A 17,974-nucleotide genomic window follows, 5' to 3' on the forward strand; every position below is an offset into this window, starting at 1 on the left:
CTCCTTTTAAACTCATTTTTCTTTCCACTGTTTCCTTTTCTTACCCTTGTCTCTGGGCACTTTCTGTCTGAGTCAGTGGTAGAAGTTGACATGTGTTAACCACAATATAAAATATAAATTGCTAATAAATTTATAGTAAAATAAACAATGTATATTCAAAGAATAGGACTGTCAGCTACAAGGAAGACTCTTCGTATATTAAAAATTTCCCCTAATTTTTTGTACACCTTTTTTTGTGGGACTGGGATGTTGTGGATGTGAATAAGGAAGCAAGAACATAGGCTCAGCTCCGGTGCTAACTTTTGGGTGCATACTGTGTCCCTGCAGTGTGCTTGCGTTTTTTACAAAGGTTTTCATTTCACCTTATAAGATATGTATCACTGTCTGTATTGTGTAGATAGGGAAATAAGGGATTGTAGGTAAGCAACTTGCTTAGTCATTGGCATAGCAGCATTGGAAGGTATGAGAGAACGCCACAGCTGTTAATGAATTGGAAAGTGAAAGCACCAAGAAAAGGGCCCATGCCTTCCTAGACCTCCAAATAGTCACAGTTTAGGCAACTTTCCATGAGCCTAATGATTCTTTTTCAAAAACTGGATGTATAAATCAGTAGCATGTTGGTGACCAGAAAGAGTAAATGCAGTTTCTGAAGTTTCCAAGTTTCAAACGGAACAAATGGCTCTGGCCCTGACTTGGTGACTCTATGTTGACGGAGAAGATTGCCCAGGTGTTATTCATGTGGGCAGTGGTTTTCTTTTAATAAAACTACTTCATCCTCACTTCAAGTGAACGGTCAAAGGAATTTGATTGTGGTAACATAGATATATAACATAAAATTTGACATTTAAAAGAATTTTAAAGAACAATTCAGTGGCATTGATTACATTTACCATGTTTTGCTATCATCACCATCCATTACCAACTTCTTTATTACCCTAAACAAAAATTCGGTACCTATTAAAGCAATATCAAGCAACTGTTAAAAACAGAGTATGTTTCATTTACATTAATTTAACTTAAATGTAGCAAAGCATAATTTTCCAGAAAGTCTTTACCTAATTTGTGCACTTATTTTAAGGGGTAGTGCTATTCATTCAGTTTTGGGTCCTTTAGCACTATGAACTGACTCCCTGGGTGGGTTTTGAGCTTTCTTTAAAAAAGCAGTTTTATGAGATATATTCACATACCATACAATCCACTCAAAGTGTATAATTAATAACTTTTAGTATAATCACAGTGTTGTGCATTCATTGCCACAAAAAATTTCAGAAGTTTCATTGCTTCAAAAAGAAAAATGTCATACCCCTTAGCAGTCACCTCTCAATTCCTCTTTCCTTCCTCAGCCCTACATTACTACTAATCTAATTCCATCTTTATAAATTGATTTATATTTATAATACATTTTATATAGATGGAATCATATAATATGTAGTATTTTCTGTCTGGTTTCTTTCACTTAGCTTAACTTGTTTTGTTTTTGCCTGATACTAACATCTTGTAACATTAACATACGTTTGTTCAGTTTCAAGGAAAAACAGTCTTATATATGCAATATTAGGTTTTGAGCTTTTTTGATGTAATAAAAAATTTGCTTTTAGCTTGCCTTACTGTTTTGCCTGAATCTACATTTGTCATATAGGTTTTGGGAAGTACTGTCTAGTATGCTGGACACATAGATGATTAAATTTAAATTGATAGTTTATGGCTATGGAATAAACTGTTCTCTGACTTCTAGGAGCTTGACATTTTTATTCTGTAGTTTTCTGAAGTCTTTTTTTTTCCCCAACCTTTTAGAAAGTAGGGCTAAAACGAAAATTGTTTAAATGTAGAGTTTTATCAATATTTAATAAGGTATTTTTATTTAAAGTTATTTTTATAATAGACAATTGAAAATAAATAGAAATTCATCTGCCTCTGCTACATCTTTGTTGGCATGTGCTCTTTAGAGATAGGATTTTAAAATGTGCTTTTGTGTGGTAGGGAAAGGAAAGAAAAGATAGAATAAAGGGAAGATTGGACAGGACCACATGAACTGTATCTTAAACCATGTATGTTATTCAAGTTCCCCAAATAACACTTCAGGGGGCATGTAGAATTAACCTGCCTGTGTAACACAAGGCTCTTTAGATAACTAGCCTAGAATGGATCAATAAACTACCTACCTTGTGGGTGGAGATATGTGCTCCAAAACTTTTGTGATACTGCTTGATGCTCAATAAGGTAAGAAATTTTCTTTTTCTTGCAATTTATGCATGTCTGGTGTATAACAAAAAAATGTAAATAAGTGAATTCCTAAATATTAGAGCATCCTATTGGAAGTTGAATCATTAACTCATATTGATGCTTATAAACAGACTTCAAGACAAATTCCGTCAAATGTAGAAGTACACACAGCAGATCTCAACTAGGATCTTTTTGAAATTACACTCAAAGATTAAGGAATTAAAATGTGGTGTTCGAGTTGAATTTCTGTTTATTTGTTTGAAATGAATGACCAAGCATAGCCACATCTGTTTGCTTTCACCTGTGTAATGATCATGCTAGATTGCCATGGGTGTTAAGCCATTTATTTATTTTGGAAAAGATAATGTTGATTAGCAGTGAACCCAGTTAACCAGTTGGACTGACAATTTACAATGTTCATTCTTAGTCAGTGCAAATTACTTTAAAACTTTGGTCTTTGAAATTCTGAAGGACCCAAAATTCCTTACAGTTTCAGGTGATTAGGTCCTAGTAACTAGTCATTTGATTTCACATTATTCATCTGCTCAGTACTCCAATGCTAATAATGGCTGAATACGGAAAGTTTAGAATGCGTTTATTCAGTTTTCAGAATGTGGTCAGTTTTTCTTTTACTTTTTTTTTTACATGCCTTAAGGCATGACTTCTAAGATTACTTGACCACCTTTAAAATATTTGATAAATTTGATAAATTCTTCTAATTATAAGTAGTGTTTTTGTCTTTATTTTTTTAATGTTACACTAAAAAAATATGAGGTCCCCACCCCCATCACCCCTCTCCTCCCCCCACAACAACAACCTCCTCCATCATCATGAGACATTCATTGCATTTGGTGAATACATCTCTGAGCACTGCTGCACCTCATGGTCAATGGTCCACACCATAGCCCACACTCTCCCACAGTCTACCCAGTGGGCCATGGGAGGACATACAATGTCCAGTAACTGTCCCTGCAGCACCATCCAGGACAACTCTAACCCCCGAAAATGCCCCCACTTCACATTTCTTCCTCCCAGTCCCTACCTCCAGCAGCCACCATGGCCACTTTCTCCACACCAATGCCACATTTTCGATTACTAATCACAATAGTTCATGAAAAGAATATCAGTAAATCCAGTCTAATCCATACTCTACTCCTCCATCCTGTGGACCTTGGAATGGTTGTGTCCACTCCACATCTATATCAAGAGGGGGCCTAGATTCCACATTAATGCTGGATGCAATTCTCCTGCTTTCAGTTGTAGGCACTCTTGGTTCCCTGGTGTGGTGGTTGACCTTCTTCAATTCCATGTTAGCTGAGTGGGGTAAGTCCAATAAACCAGAGTGTAGGAGCTGAAGTCTGTTGAGGCCCAGGGTCTGGGTATCACATGGTCAGTCCAGAGATTCAGGTCCCCTGGGTATACATTAAACCCCAGCACCAGCTACAGTTCTGGTAAAAGTAACAGGAGAGGCTTGTGGACAAAGATCATATCTGAGTCCAGCTCCATCACACAGAAACACAAACTCCAAAGTAGGGCCAACTGACATGGCACTGTACTCCATCTGCCATGACCATAGAACCTGTGGGTCTCTGCAGCCCTCAGAAGAACCAATACCTGGGGTTGTATCCACTTTATCTGTCTCTGGGACTCTGCTCAGGTGTGCGTAAGGGCAACCCCTCGGGTAACCTCCCGGCTCTTTTTGGAGACTCATAGCCATATAAACTCATTTGTCCTTTCCATTTCCCCCTTTTATTCAGGTCAAAAAGCATTTTTAACTCCTGGTATTATATTATTATATGTAGACTGAGATATTCTGCTGGTCCGAGTTGACCCTTTTATTCAAGTAGTTTTATTGTGTTTAGTTCTTTCTTTCCCCCAGTTATAGTGGAGTAAGGAAAAAGAAAAAAGAAATTCTTTGCAGTGAGCACAAAATTATAACCCACACTTTTTAAAGCAATCAAACTTTTTTCAAGCAGCACATTCTATCCTTAAAATACGTCTGTAATAAAATAAACATTTCTTCCTGTCTTGTATACACTAATGTTCACAAAGAAAAAATAGATAAAAGTCTACTTCTGATGCTGAATTTAGCTCTTTGTTAAGTACATGAACATGTTTTTATCTTGATATTTTGAACTCTTTTGATCATATGTAGATTACATTGGCAAGTGGTAGGACATACATAAACCTGATAATATTAAAATCATTGCCAAAATTACTTCTTTCTTTCTTTCTAACCAAAGCATGTGGCTACCCAAAATTCAGGTCTTGGAGTTAAGTTGTCCACACCTGCTGGCTGTCAGGAAGATGCTGCTGTGCTGTTAACTGACTTCTTTGCTCAGTTGTTCTGATGAACAACCCTCTTCAGTGATTAACTCTCCATGTACTTTCTCCTTTCCCAGGAAGATTCTGAAAGGGCCAGGTATTCCCACCGGTCCAGTCATCGTCGTCCTTATCTGGTTTGTAATAACCTCTAAACTTGTCCTTAATACTCTTTGTCATTAATTTAATGTAGCCATGCAAAAATTTTTACTATGTTCTTTTTTTATTTTTATCAGGGAGTTGAGGATACAATGTCCATTCGAAGTCTTGGCAGTCACAGGGTTGGTATTTTAAGTTGCTTACACCACAATCTCAAAGCTTCTGTGTGTGAGCTTTCTGCAACATCCTTGCCTAAATAATCTGACAATGCTCATATATTCTTTTGTTTTTCTAAAAAATAGAAACTGTTGGAAAAGCCCTTTCAATGGAAAGTGATGCTTTCTCTCAAATTAGCGCTATACAGTAAATCAATTAAAAATTCTGAATATTTTAATCTATTACCATATGTGTATACTATCTTTCTCTATAGAAGAATCTTTGATTTTGGAAAATTATTACAAAATGATAAAATTAATTTTATCTGCTTGCTTCTAATGTTCATGTTTTTCCTGCTTTTATTTTAAAAAAAGGCAGTCAATTAAATAAGGAATAGTTTTGAGGTTTCGTGACTAATTATAATTTTGTTACATGGAAAAATTGAGCTATTGATTTGGAAACTTCCCTGCTTGTCTTGTGTTTAGGAATTATTTTTCCATATTTTGTAGAATGTCCTTGGTTTTTTGCATATAGTGCTAGTGCTAATCAATATAAATGAAAAGTTGTTCCTGAAGACTTACATATTGTGCTGAGACATTGATTTCTCTTCTTAAATAATTGCACTTTACATCTTAAAACAGTGCTTTTAATTTACACATTATAATACTGTATATATACTTACTTATATCTAAGTTTTTCATCTTTCACATTGAGGTCTGTATTTGTTAATTTGCCCATGTCTAGTTTTCTTTCTGCCTTGTACAATGTATATAAATGTGCTACAATAAACAATGTGCTGTGTCATACTAGTTTTTGGCATGTTTGTATTTTTAAATAGTTCTTTACGCTGGTTATTTTTTCCAGTTGGTGAATACAATCTACTGTCTTTTTAGAGTAAGTTAGTAAACTAATTTTCGAATCATAAATGGTTAGTTGCAAAACTTTGAATTAGTAAGAATTTTCTTTATAGAGATCGAAGACAGTTCAGGAGTTTAAAAGTGATTTACAGAGAAAAGCTTTAAGCTCTAGGCTTTAATTCACCATGGTTCTCCTTGGAGTTAACTTTGTTTTTTCACTTTACTTTGAAAAGAATCACACAGGGAATTAGTCATTGAAAGCTTAAAAGTTGAGTGTCAAGGCCAATGAAAATAATTCTCCCTCACCTTTTAAATTTATGGCTCTTTTTCTTTGCTTTCTCTTATAATGTTAATAATATGAATTTTTAGTTTTTCTGAAACTGGATAGTTGTAAATATGTGTGTGGCCCCAGGGAAACCTAATTTAGGAACCTTTAAAACAAGTCTGTAAGCAAACAAATGAAAAGTAATCTGCAATTAAAGTAATAGAGGAATTATTTACCTGGGGTTTCTATTGAATAATGAAGATTGATTTTCTTTTTATGGAATCTGTATCATTAAACAAATTTAAGATGTAAGTAGAATGCCCATAGTGCTTTATGTCATTGTGGAAATAATAAAAATTTGTCACAGTGAGAAAAAGAGTAAAACTCCCAATATTAAAAAAAAAATCACTGTTATAAAATTAGAGCTTAATACATCTTCTGGAGCAGGAGTTCTTAACGTTTTTTGTTCTATGGACCCCTTTACCATTCAGATGAAAACCACGGATGCCTTACTAAGTCCATACTATACCGTGTATTATTTACTAAATATATCACATCTGCACCAACACATCCCCAAATAATAATGTTTTTTTGAATTTCATTTGACGCTCATGGACCCCTTATTAAGAATTCCTGCTCTAGAGAGATTCTAGTACTTTACTATCTGTGAGTGTTCATTAAATATGTTTTAAATATTTAGACATTTCTGAAAATATCTGAAAGTTCACTAATAACATTGTTTAAAATAAATGTAATTAAATTTTTTCTTTTTTTTTTTAAACTAGATAATATTGGATGTCTTAGGTTTTCATCAGATTACTAAAGTTAACTTTACATTTCCATTTAGCTGAATATATAGATATCTTCTGTTCTCTATATAAATAAATGTGGTGGCCTAAATAACTGAATTTTTTTTATGGCTTGCAGTATAATTTTGGGGTTCTGATATTTCTCCACTGGTTATTTTTTTTTTTTAAACTTAATGAGCCAAGTGTTAAAAATTCTAATACTCTTGAACCTTGTATTTGATGTCTGAATTAGAAGTGCCTGGATATGAGGAGATATATTTATGCTTTTATGTCCCATTCTTAGGTATCTGATCTTTTGTCCAATTAACTTTCAGGTATTACCTTTTTGTAAGGTGACCTGCCAGAAGCTATTTGGGCTGGAAATGGTAGTGCCAATAGTATAGACATTCTGTTTAAAAGTAAAAAGTGCAAAGGTAATTTTAGACCATGAGTGGTGGAGTGCAGAGGGTGAGGATTCAATCAAAGCCCTCAACCTTTAGTTATGTTTAATGATTAGACAACAGTGTGAAACTTTACTGGCCACCTCACAACTGCTTGGTAACTCTTGTATGCTTTAATACAGGAAGATTGTAAGGTAGAAATCCAAAATTAGAAAATGAGGTGATCTTGAATCACAGCAGTAAGATTACATTGTTCTCTCTCACTGATGAGGAGTTTTACTGTTGTATATATTTAGTTCCTAATCTTGTGTCAGTGACCTTAGTATAATTTTTTATTGGTTTATTTTTGTTAATATGTTTGCAGTTTGTGTTCTCTCATTTACTATACTACATTGTTTAATTCCATTGAAGAACCCATCCAGGGATATAACTGGGACACCCTGGAACAGAGGCAGCACACCCAAAAGGAAAGACATCATGGTGTATAGCCCAGAAAAATGTGTGCTGTTACATGTTAATGCATTCATTCTTTGTTAACTGTCAGTGTCCTGGGAGCTTGAGAAATAGGTACATTCTGATAGAAATGAATACTTGGTCAACTTTGCATAGTGTGCTTGCTGTACTTTCTTTTTATTTTGTTTCCAAATGAAAACTTTCAGGCAAGTTTTTCTGAGAGTTGAACAACAAAATAAGTTTCTTTTTTGATATGTGATAATAGCAAATTAGGGAATGTTTTAGCTAGATTCTTTAATATAATCAATTTTCCCTTCTTTGAAGAACCATTTTTTAAAGTTTTCATTAGACTTGATTTTTAGAGCCATTTTAGGTTTACAGAAAATGGAACAGAAAGTAGAGTTGTTCATTATGTATTTTAAATTAAACAATTTTTAATAAACTCTTATTGCTTGCTTTTTCTGTTAGTTTCAGGATAATATAAGAAAATCATGTAAATGCAGATTTATTTTTGCTCCAATACTTTTATGGTTTTTGTTACAATGTAATTTTCATTTTTGAGTTTATACCATTGGTAAAATTGTGCCACTTAGTCCTGTTCTTATGAAATATATTTTTTGAGGTTTCTTCAATATCTTTTGTAAATGAGCATGTCATTAGGCATGAAAAGGAGGGACATTGTTCTAACTGAATTATTTTATTTTAATGCCTAATTAGAACTAGATAACATAATTTGGTTGTTAGTAAATTTTAAGCTTTTTAAAATTGTGACCTCTGTAGTAAAGAGTTCATTTTTTACATCATGAGCCAGTGTACACATGTAGATATGTGAATATGTGTTTTTATGTACATATAAGTATGTAAAAATTTATTGAAACAAACGTTTCACAAAATATTTACTCTTACTGTGTGCTATGTATTTTTTCTCTTCTATTTCCTTTTTTAAAATGCTGGTTGAACACACCAAATTGATTTCAGTAACTGCAAATGGGCTCCAACCTCTAGTTAAGAAAGCAGTACTTTAATTGTACAAAGCATGGGACTGTAGAACACAATGAATCCTGTCGTGGAAGAAGGACTGTGGTTAACAGAACAAAGATGAGCTATACTTGAACTATAACAAGTATATAATACTAATACAGGGTATCATTAACTGGGTGGGTTGGGAGGAAAACACACCCAATGTAAGCTATTGGCTCTAGTTAGCAGTAATGTTTTGATGATGCTCTTTCATAGTTTGTAGCAATTGTTTCACAGCATTATGCCAGGTATTGGTGGTGGGGTGATGTATGGGAGCCCTGTATGACGATGTGCATGTTTGTTTTGTAAGTTCTCAACCCGCACCATACACTTACTGTTTATGGATGTTCATATATAAATGATAAACTTCAGTAATAAAATAAGAAAAAAGAAAACCGTACTTTAGGCCAGGCTTTTAAATTGTGCTGAAATCTTACACGGGTATAAGAATTTCAAAAGAAAGATATTTCTACCAAGCAATAAATACTTAAACTATCTGAGGAACTTGTTTATTACTTTTGTTTTATACATTGGTGTTCTAGGTTAGAATGCTTAAAAACTCTAAGCCAGAATGCTTAAGAAACAATGTAAGGAAACCACAAATCTAAGTAGTTATTATTTAATTCAGTTTCTTGGTTTTCAAATGTGGTATTATGTGTATTTTTTTAAGGATCCTACATGAAATGTGGGCCCCCTGATCTTATAAAATTTATGTCTTTTTCTTTGATTTATATGTAAGGCCACACTTGTACATATGCTGTGCATACCCCACTTTGCTCTGAACAAGTTTCTCATTTTGTCCAGCAGTTTTAATGGGTAAGGGTTTAGAGGAAGGATGTCTTTTAGGTGTGTGGCCACGAACAGATCCAAGGGCGCTCCTCCTGTTTTTGATGCTACTATTATTTTTTTAAGTTGGACCATGTTAATTACATTCTCTTGCTTCATTGTCTGTCCATGCCTTGCTTTGGAAGTGATCGATGACGATGGTAACAGTTCCAGTGATAAAATCAAAACATAAAGACTTCAGAATCCTTAAACCCTGCATTTCTTAGCATGTTTCATGATATGGCATACTGAGATTGAATCGCCTCACTGTTACTGATTATGAGTTTTGTTACTTGAAAGACCAAAAAACCCCATAGTTTTAGATAACACAGTTTAGACATAATTTGTGCTAAGAAAGAATTTTCTACAATTCAGGAGTATTAATAACCTTCGTGTTTAATTGTTTTGCCTTTTAAATTAGACTGGTTTTTATAATTTTGCAAATATTACTTTTTTTCCTCTATATTTCTGAATTTGGAAATGCAATCAACTTTCACCTTATCTGAAATCAAGTACGATGCACTCAAGGATAGAACCTCAAGACTTTCATCATTAGTACGTAATGCATGACTTTGTGTTAAATGTAGTTTTATTTTATAAATACTTGATGATGTTAATCATAGATTATGACTAACTTTCACAGGTTTGTTATGATGTTTTAGGAAAAATGTGTGGCCAGTAAAGTAAAAGCTGTTGTTTTGTAATTATAGTATAATTTATCATTTGAATAGTAATTTTTCCTTAGAATTTCAAGATCATATTAAACGTATTTGCTTCCCCATTCAGGGCTGAGATTTATAGTCATAATATCTGTTCTTAAAATGATGAGCCATGAGCCACCTGGCTAACATACATGTATCGCCCAGACTTTCTTGTTTCTAACAATGTTTGCATACACACTGCACTGCAGTAGCACCGGTCTGTTTCATGTTATGTTACAAACTAGCAGGTGTGGAGTTGCTAATAGAAAGTATCCAGCAATCACAGATGGCACCTGAGAAGTCAGTTATGTGTGTGCATATTGGTTTGATTTAGATTTATTTATTTATTTTTAAAGGAGGTACAGGGATTGAACCCTAGGACCTTGTACAGGGGAAACAGGCACTCAAACCACTGAGATATACCCATTCCCCCCACCCCCCTTTTTAAAATGGTATATCATATTAGCCAAGGAAGTTAAGCTATAGCATGTTTTTGTTGGGTGAATACTATGTTAGTAGGTCGCCTGAGTTTCTAGACTTCATAGTCTCCCTTAAAATGTTCAGAGTAATGTACAAAAGGAAAGATGTGCATATTCAAAAGAGAAAAATGAATTTACATTTATTTGGGGTCTAGCTGCACATATATTGGACGGTTTGCCTAGAGCACTCTGTTGTTTTTGGCAATTGATAGTATGACATTTCTAGCTGTACCCCCTCTTTTTTTTTTTTTTTCTGCTGCAACGAGATCATCATGTGCCAAACAAGCTACACCATAGCATATGCCCCACATCTAGTGTGGTATGTACCTAGGTTGGGTTTCTGTTTACTGGTATTGCTGTCTCTTACACCCCCGTATTCACTTGGCTCTTCACTTTTAGTGTAAGTTATATATTGAGATAGTCGTTTCTTTGAAGGACCCTTGTATATATGGTAATTGTCCAGTAATCTGCTGCTCTGCTGGTCCATCGGTATATCTTGGCAGTTTTTCTCCTGAGCAGCACATTCTTTGAGACCTTTAGCTTGGGTTAAGAGTACTGTCTGGGGCAGTGCCATGTCATGTTTTTTGTTCTCTCAACTCTGAATTGGTTGATCCAGAGAATTCCTTTCCAGCCTTGTTTCCTCCAGGGAAGGAAGATGGACTGAAATGAGATGTGGGGTGAAGGTGCCCGCAAATATCCTGCCTTGCTCTGAGTTCTGATTGTTTCCATTAGCTGGTCAGACACTGACCTGTGTGCTGGGCACCGGGGAAGATGAAGGGATTTGCAGAAGTGTATTTAGAGCGGGCAGCTATCTTGGCCAGTTCAGTGCAGTGAATTGTTTACTAACCAATGGGGAATAGATTGCATGGAGACTATATCTCACATGGACACTTCGTTTGTATTTTTCTAATATTAATTTTAAGTTTGTTTTAAAACTTCTCTTTATAAGTCATTAAAGTTAACTCAAAATATTTACTTCCAGAATCATTCTTATAGTTCCTCTTATGGAATGAAGAAGAGATCTTCTGGTTTTCATAAAGATCCACTGGTTAGTTCTGTTGTGTTTCATATCTTGTGAATTCACTGATTACTTTCAGGGAACTTAAGGATTATGATGGCTTTGGTGTGCTCTTAAGGCAATATTGAAACAATTATGTAATTGAGCCTTATTTATCAGAACCTCTTTAAAAACAATTTTTTAAGATTTAGGTTTCCTAAGTTAATATGCTAATATGCTAACTCCAGAGCTAGAGTTAGTAAGGTATTATAAGAGACTCATTAATAAGATACTTCAATGATAAAATGTCTTTGGAATAGACCTCAAGAATAGATTTATGAGAGTCATATTTTTAGTTTAGAAATTTGATTTAGTTTTGGTATTAAAGGCAGTCCCATACTCACAAGTAGGTTTCATTCTGAAAGTTTGTTTATAGATAAGTTTTAGAAACTTGGAATCCATTTTCTGGTAGGAAGTATGTGATGGCATTAGTGCCATGCTAGCTTGAAGAAATATCTTTAACCAATAAGTAATATAATCAAACTGCATAACTGATAGTACTCTCCATTTCAGCTACCTTACTATACATTTTTGTGGGGGGGAAATGTCTTCAGAATTCGTATGTGGGGCACTAGGAACACCTCTTTCCTGCAGCCCCAAGCTCTCTGCAAACAAATGTCAGGGTTTGGGAGGCCCTGTACCCATTGGTGGGGGGTGTGGAGAGAGTTGGTCGCCTTTGGCTGGTAGAAGAGAGGAGGAGGGGGGGGGGATGTAATGGAGAGGACGTTCGCTGCAGGCCCTAGAGTGGGGGGTGTGGGGAGCTACAGGAGCGGCGGCCCATAGCACTTGGTGCAGGTGCGATTGGGGCGGAGGTGCAGCGAGACAAGGCCAGAAGGAGCAGGGTGGGGTGGGCACTCAGGCTGCAGTGCCTTCAGCAGTGGAGGAGTTGTATAGTCAGTGATTGCTTAAAGTTACTTTTTTTTTTTTTTACACCTTATTTAAAAAGTTTTTTAATGTCTTTTTTTTTTCTTTATTTATGCTTAAATTTACTTAACCCTGAGTGAAAAAAGATGGCTAGAAAAGTTAGAAAGGAATTTTGTAGATTTCCCTGGTTTTCTCCCTCTCAGTTAACCACAACGTATAAAATTATGTTTATTTTGTGCTTTGTATGGAAAATGAAGCTGCCATAGATGTTTTAGAACAAAATATATTTAGCTCTTTATTTGGGAGGAGGGGTTATTTAATTTGATAATTTTATTTTGATAAATAATGGCCCTAGGAGAAGTTTGGGATCAAATGACTGTTTAGCCATTTTAGTAGCTTTGTCAAATGTATTATAACACTGGATTTTTCAAGGACATTCCTAAGTATGACATGAAAATAAGTCACTTATTTCCATTTCAGTTTGAGGATTTGTTTTGTTTTTAAAGTTAAAAGAATTAGTAGTGACTTGTTTGAAAACAGTTTAATACTAGTCTTTTTTTGAGAAACTTCCAATGTTATTTTGACTTTTACTTTTAAATGTGACTCAATGCTTTAAAGATACTATTTTGAAGGAGAAGGCATTCAGCAATATCAGAATTTGTATTTGTATATTAAGAATACTGTTGGTGTAATATCAACATTTAACCTAAGAAAAATGTGTTTAATTTTGCTTTTTGCAGAGTGGCCTATACTATGACCAGAGAAACTACAGTAGTCTTAGACATAGCAAACCCTCCTCTGCCTACTACACTCGGGTTTGTCTATAAAGTTTCTTGACTTTATATGTTTTATTCAGCTTTAACACATTTCTAATCTTGCTGTTTGCATTTTAACTAAAACTAATCTGTTTATATATTAGCTTTTTTTTGTGTGTGAGGTACTTTTATTTTCCTTGTTGCTTTTTAAAAAACAAATCAATTTTATTGATATGTATTAATAAAGCATAAAATTAATCCAAAGTGTACAATCATTGGTATTTGGCATAATCATATACTTGTGCATTCATCACATCAGTCATTAATAGAGCATTTTCATTATTTCAATAATAATAATAATAAACAGAAAAACAAGAAAATTCTTTACCTCTCAATCTCTCTATGCTTCCCCTCTTGTACATAGCTGCTATTTCTGGCTATTCTTACACAATTAATTATTTATTAAGCAGTTTTATTGAGCTATATTCACATACCATATGATCTATCCAACTGTTTAATTAGTGGCCTTTAGTATAATCACAATGTTGTGCATTCATCACCACAGGAAATTCTGGAATCATTTCATTACTCCAAGAAGAAAAACTCCACACCACTTAGCAGTCCTTCCCCAGCCCTACATAACTACTAATCTAATTTCATCTTTATAAAATGGTTTATATGTTGATTTTATATAAATGGAATCATATATTATGTAGTACTTTGTATCTGGTTTCTTTCACTCAGCATGTTTTATTTTGTCTATTATTAACATCTTGTAGTATTACGTATATTAGTTCAGTTACATTTCATTGAGGTGATCTTGTGTTTTTTTCCCTTCAATTTGTTAATGTGGTGTATTATATTAATTGATTTTCTTATGTTGAAACCACCCTTGCATACCGAAAATAAATCCCACTTTATTGTGAGGTATGTCTTTTGATATGCTGTTGGATTCTATTTGCAAGTATGTTTATGTTCATTAGGAAGATTGGTCTGTAATTTTCTTTTCTTGTAGTGTCTTTATCTGGTTTTGATACTAGGATAATGTTGGCTTTATAAAATATGTTGGGTAATTTTCCCTCCTGTCAGCTTTCTCAGAGGTAGTTCTCCAACCTTTGCAGGCAGTCCCTTCCTTTTTCCCAGGGGGGCGAGGGGGAGGAGGAGAGTAATTCCACTCCCCTCTGCATCCTCAGCCACCAGGCCCAGTCAGTGGAGAGGGGGTTGGAGAGGGTTGCACAACCGTAGCCCCTTGCTGGCTCCCAGGGCAAACAATGGTGCCCCTCCTTCCCCCCCCCCCCCCCCCCAGGCCTGGAAGGGCTGGACACAGCAGACCAGTTTCCTGGGTCAAAAGCTGAGTCAGCCTCAGGCTTGTCCCTCTCTCCATTTTCCAGGGGTATTGGATTCCTGGGGCCCCCTTTGTCGATAGCTGCCAGCTGCGAGGCCTGAGAATTCAGAAGTGTCTGTAGGGTGGGGAATGATGTCGGCAGTGCGCTGAGGTGTTTTGACTCACAGTTTTGCCATTGCAATTCTTCTGGGCAGTGTCCAGCTTTCCTCTGGTGTCCTAAACTCTAGAAGACTTTTTTCCTAGGCCGTTTCTGCCTGTCTTCTACCTATTTCTCTGGGAGAGAAGAGAGTCCCGTGTCTTTCTAGTCTTCTATCTTCTGTATTAGTTTTTGGTAATTGACTTCATAGAGTCTGTGTGAGTGTATCTTTAAAAGGTGGAAACTACTGAATTACCACTAGTGTGAGTACCATTTTTTTTCAGTGTTTTTAATTAATTTTTCAATCAAAAAAGTTTGAAGAATTGTATGTGAACATCATTTATATTACCTCTTAGATTCTACAGTTAACATTTTGCTGTTTTCCTTTGTCACATAATTATTTATCCATCCTTCCCTCCATCCATCCATCCATCCATACGTCTAATGCTTTGAAGTACTTTAGAATCAGTAGGCATCAATGTCCTTCCTGGTGTGTATTCTTAAGAAAAGCTTATATGTGAAAATCTAAACTATGAAAGGGATAAATGAGAAGAAGTTAATTTGTTGTTAGGATCTTTTACTTTTACACTATGGAAAGGATAAATGAGAAGAAGCTAATTTGTTTATTGTTAGGATCTTTTACTTTTACAAGGCACTTGGCACACCATACATTTAAAACATACTTTGAATATATAGTATATAGTACTTTTAAAACAAATTCAGTTTACAAACCTGTCTACACAACTTTAATACTCTTTTCTACTTCTGATTAGGTTTGGTGAGAAAGAACTGAAAAGTGTGTCCTTGCGTGACATCAGAAAAAGAAAGATTTAATTCTTTTTAAAAAGTGGTGTGTCCATTTGGTGCATGGAATTCATAGATACTGGTAGAGTTTATCTGATTAAACCAAGATACTTTGTCTGTAACTTATTTTGAAATACAGGTTTTCTTTGTCTGTTTGGAAAAGAGTATTTGTAGCGATAACTCGAGTCCATTTACTTTAATCCCCAATAACCAGACTAATCCCATTACAAGTTTATCATGAAATGATTGAAAATATCAGAGAAGCTGCTGATGACTAAAGGATATGACCACTGTTTGCCACACTCCTTGTGCCACGGCCCTCTTTTCTTAGTTTACTGTCCCATCTCCTAATAATAAAACAGTAACATTCAAGGACATGTAGGACATAAGCACATATATAGAAAACTATTCCTAGTATTTGTCTTTCTTATCCTTTAAAATTGATTTTTAAAAACTTTCTTAATTATTTTCTTCATTCATTCATTCATTCATTCAATTTTTAGGAGGCACCGGGGATTGAACCCAGTACCTCCTATGTGGAAAGCAGGCACTCAACCACTGAGCTACATCTGCTCCCCCCAAAAATTTCTTAATGATTTAAGTTTTCCTCACTTTATGTATTTAACTACCTTAAGCACTCACAAATTACTAATGGATAATGAAGTATGAGATTATAAACTTAATTTTTATGATTGCATGATGTGAGACCAGTTCTCCTTTGTTTTTTGTTTTTTTGCTTATTTGTCTTATTTTTTATTTCTTAACAGTCTTCTTCCCTGTACAGTGATCCTCTGGCAACATCTAAGAGTGACAGGGTTAGTACTATTAGAAGGGTGTATTGCTTTCAGAGCTACCAGTTCTTTTCTTTGGGTTTAATAATGTCCTTTTTTATAGGCCTCTGCTATTGCAAATTCTGGTCTCCTGAGAAGTGCCAGTCTGGTTTGTATCTCCCTTCCAGCATGTGCAGTGCTGGTAGTGCTGATGCTGCGGCTTAACAGCTTTTCTCCAAAACAGTCAGGACACATGGCTTTTTCGCCATGTCTACTGCATAATGTCCGCCTGTGCTTAATAAACAAACTTTGGGGTAGGAAAAATAAACTTAAACTTTTAATAGGTGTTGGCAGTCCCTTGCTTAGAAATCAGTTTCCTATAGAGTAGGTAGGTTTGCATGGGCCCTACGACGTGTGCATATTTATGTGACATGGCTGCCCTTGCAAGGGATGCCGTGTTTTCCTTTGGGGTAGCTTGTTGCAGTGACCTTGGCCACATCAGTATTAGGCTCTAATAAAGCAAGCTGACTAGAAAAGCAAAAGCAATAGCTCTTTGTAATGTGCAAGATGTGGGTTGGTTGCTTTCAAGCCATTGTTTGTTGTATTGTGGCCTATTCTAGTGATCAAAGCCTCAGGCTTTGTAACTTATTTTATTGTGATGGTGGGTAAAATGCTTTCTGTACCTCAGTTACCTTTTCTTCTTTTGAGAGAATTAATTCATAAATATAAGTTTTAGGTTTGTAACATGATGATGAAGGAAATACAGTAACCAGTGGTGTTCTTTTTTTTTAATGGAGTATGAACTTGAAGTTATGAGACTGATACAGGAATTTATGAGTTATCTCTTTCAGAGCCTTCACATTGGGAGGCTGTACACTTAAGCCATTCTTAAAAAAAAAATTTGGAACTCAGTACTATAAAGAAGTTATATTTTTAGAATAACTTTGCTGAGTAGATAAATGCTATTTCCTTTTGTCCTTTAGGTGTCATTGTATGGTGGTGGATTATATAGCTCTTACGGTTCTCGAACTGTAAGTCTTACCCAGGGGAGGTTGGTGAAGAGAGGGTCCTATGCGAGGGGGTGGCGGCGTTTACTTACAAGGGAAAAAGTTATTTAATCTGACTTCTAATTACTCTACAACTGTAATCCCTTCATTCAGCTAGCCAATTGTGACTCTTACCCAAGCTGTGAAAACTGAGCTGCTGAAAATCATAGCCTAAAGTGTGAAGGGAATACAAGCGGAGAAGCCTCTTTTCTTGCTAATTAGTTCCTCAGGAGAAGGATGAGAACCGAGTATCTCATTGCATCTCCTTCTCTTCTCCCTCCTGCCTTGGGTTAGTGGATCTTGAGGGAGGGAGTGAGGTGAAGTTGTGGAACACCCTGGGAACCGGGGCAGAGTTAGGTCCAGAGTCACTAATGTATTCCCAGCAGGAAAAGGAGCTGAGCATTGTTGTAAAACCTTTCTTCCTGGAAACTTATAGCCATCCGAATACAGTTATTACTCATCAAGAACAAGTTCAGCCCGGAGCAGTCCTGTGGTGAGCTGTCTAGTCTCTGCATGTATCATATCATAGACACTCTTTGGTTGTTTCATTAATCTGTACTCACAGTTTAGAATATTAAGGATGTGGTGTGTTGCACTTCTTCATGTAC

General features: G+C 35.4%; 1 protein-coding gene across 6 annotated transcripts in view; it reads left to right on the forward strand.

Moving 5' to 3' along the window:
- Positions 1-17,974, forward strand: part of LRRFIP2 (LRR binding FLII interacting protein 2) — a 117,681-nt gene that overhangs the window by 52,065 nt on the left and 47,642 nt on the right. For all 6 annotated transcript variants that reach the window (XM_058290802.2, XM_058290805.2, XM_058290806.2 and 3 more), the window contains exons 5-13: positions 4,626-4,682; positions 4,782-4,826; positions 9,923-9,964; positions 11,572-11,637; positions 13,251-13,325; positions 16,318-16,365; positions 16,445-16,489; positions 17,304-17,351; positions 17,803-17,859. In XM_058290802.2, the coding sequence (XP_058146785.1) occupies positions 4,626-4,682; positions 4,782-4,826; positions 9,923-9,964; positions 11,572-11,637; positions 13,251-13,325; positions 16,318-16,365; positions 16,445-16,489; positions 17,304-17,351; positions 17,803-17,859 (483 nt within the window). The remainder of the gene's footprint in view (positions 1-4,625; positions 4,683-4,781; positions 4,827-9,922; positions 9,965-11,571; positions 11,638-13,250; positions 13,326-16,317; positions 16,366-16,444; positions 16,490-17,303; positions 17,352-17,802; positions 17,860-17,974) is intronic.

Source organism: Dasypus novemcinctus, chromosome 31, assembly GCF_030445035.2.
Source record: "Dasypus novemcinctus isolate mDasNov1 chromosome 31, mDasNov1.1.hap2, whole genome shotgun sequence".
Taxonomy (NCBI): domain Eukaryota; kingdom Metazoa; phylum Chordata; class Mammalia; order Cingulata; family Dasypodidae; genus Dasypus; species Dasypus novemcinctus.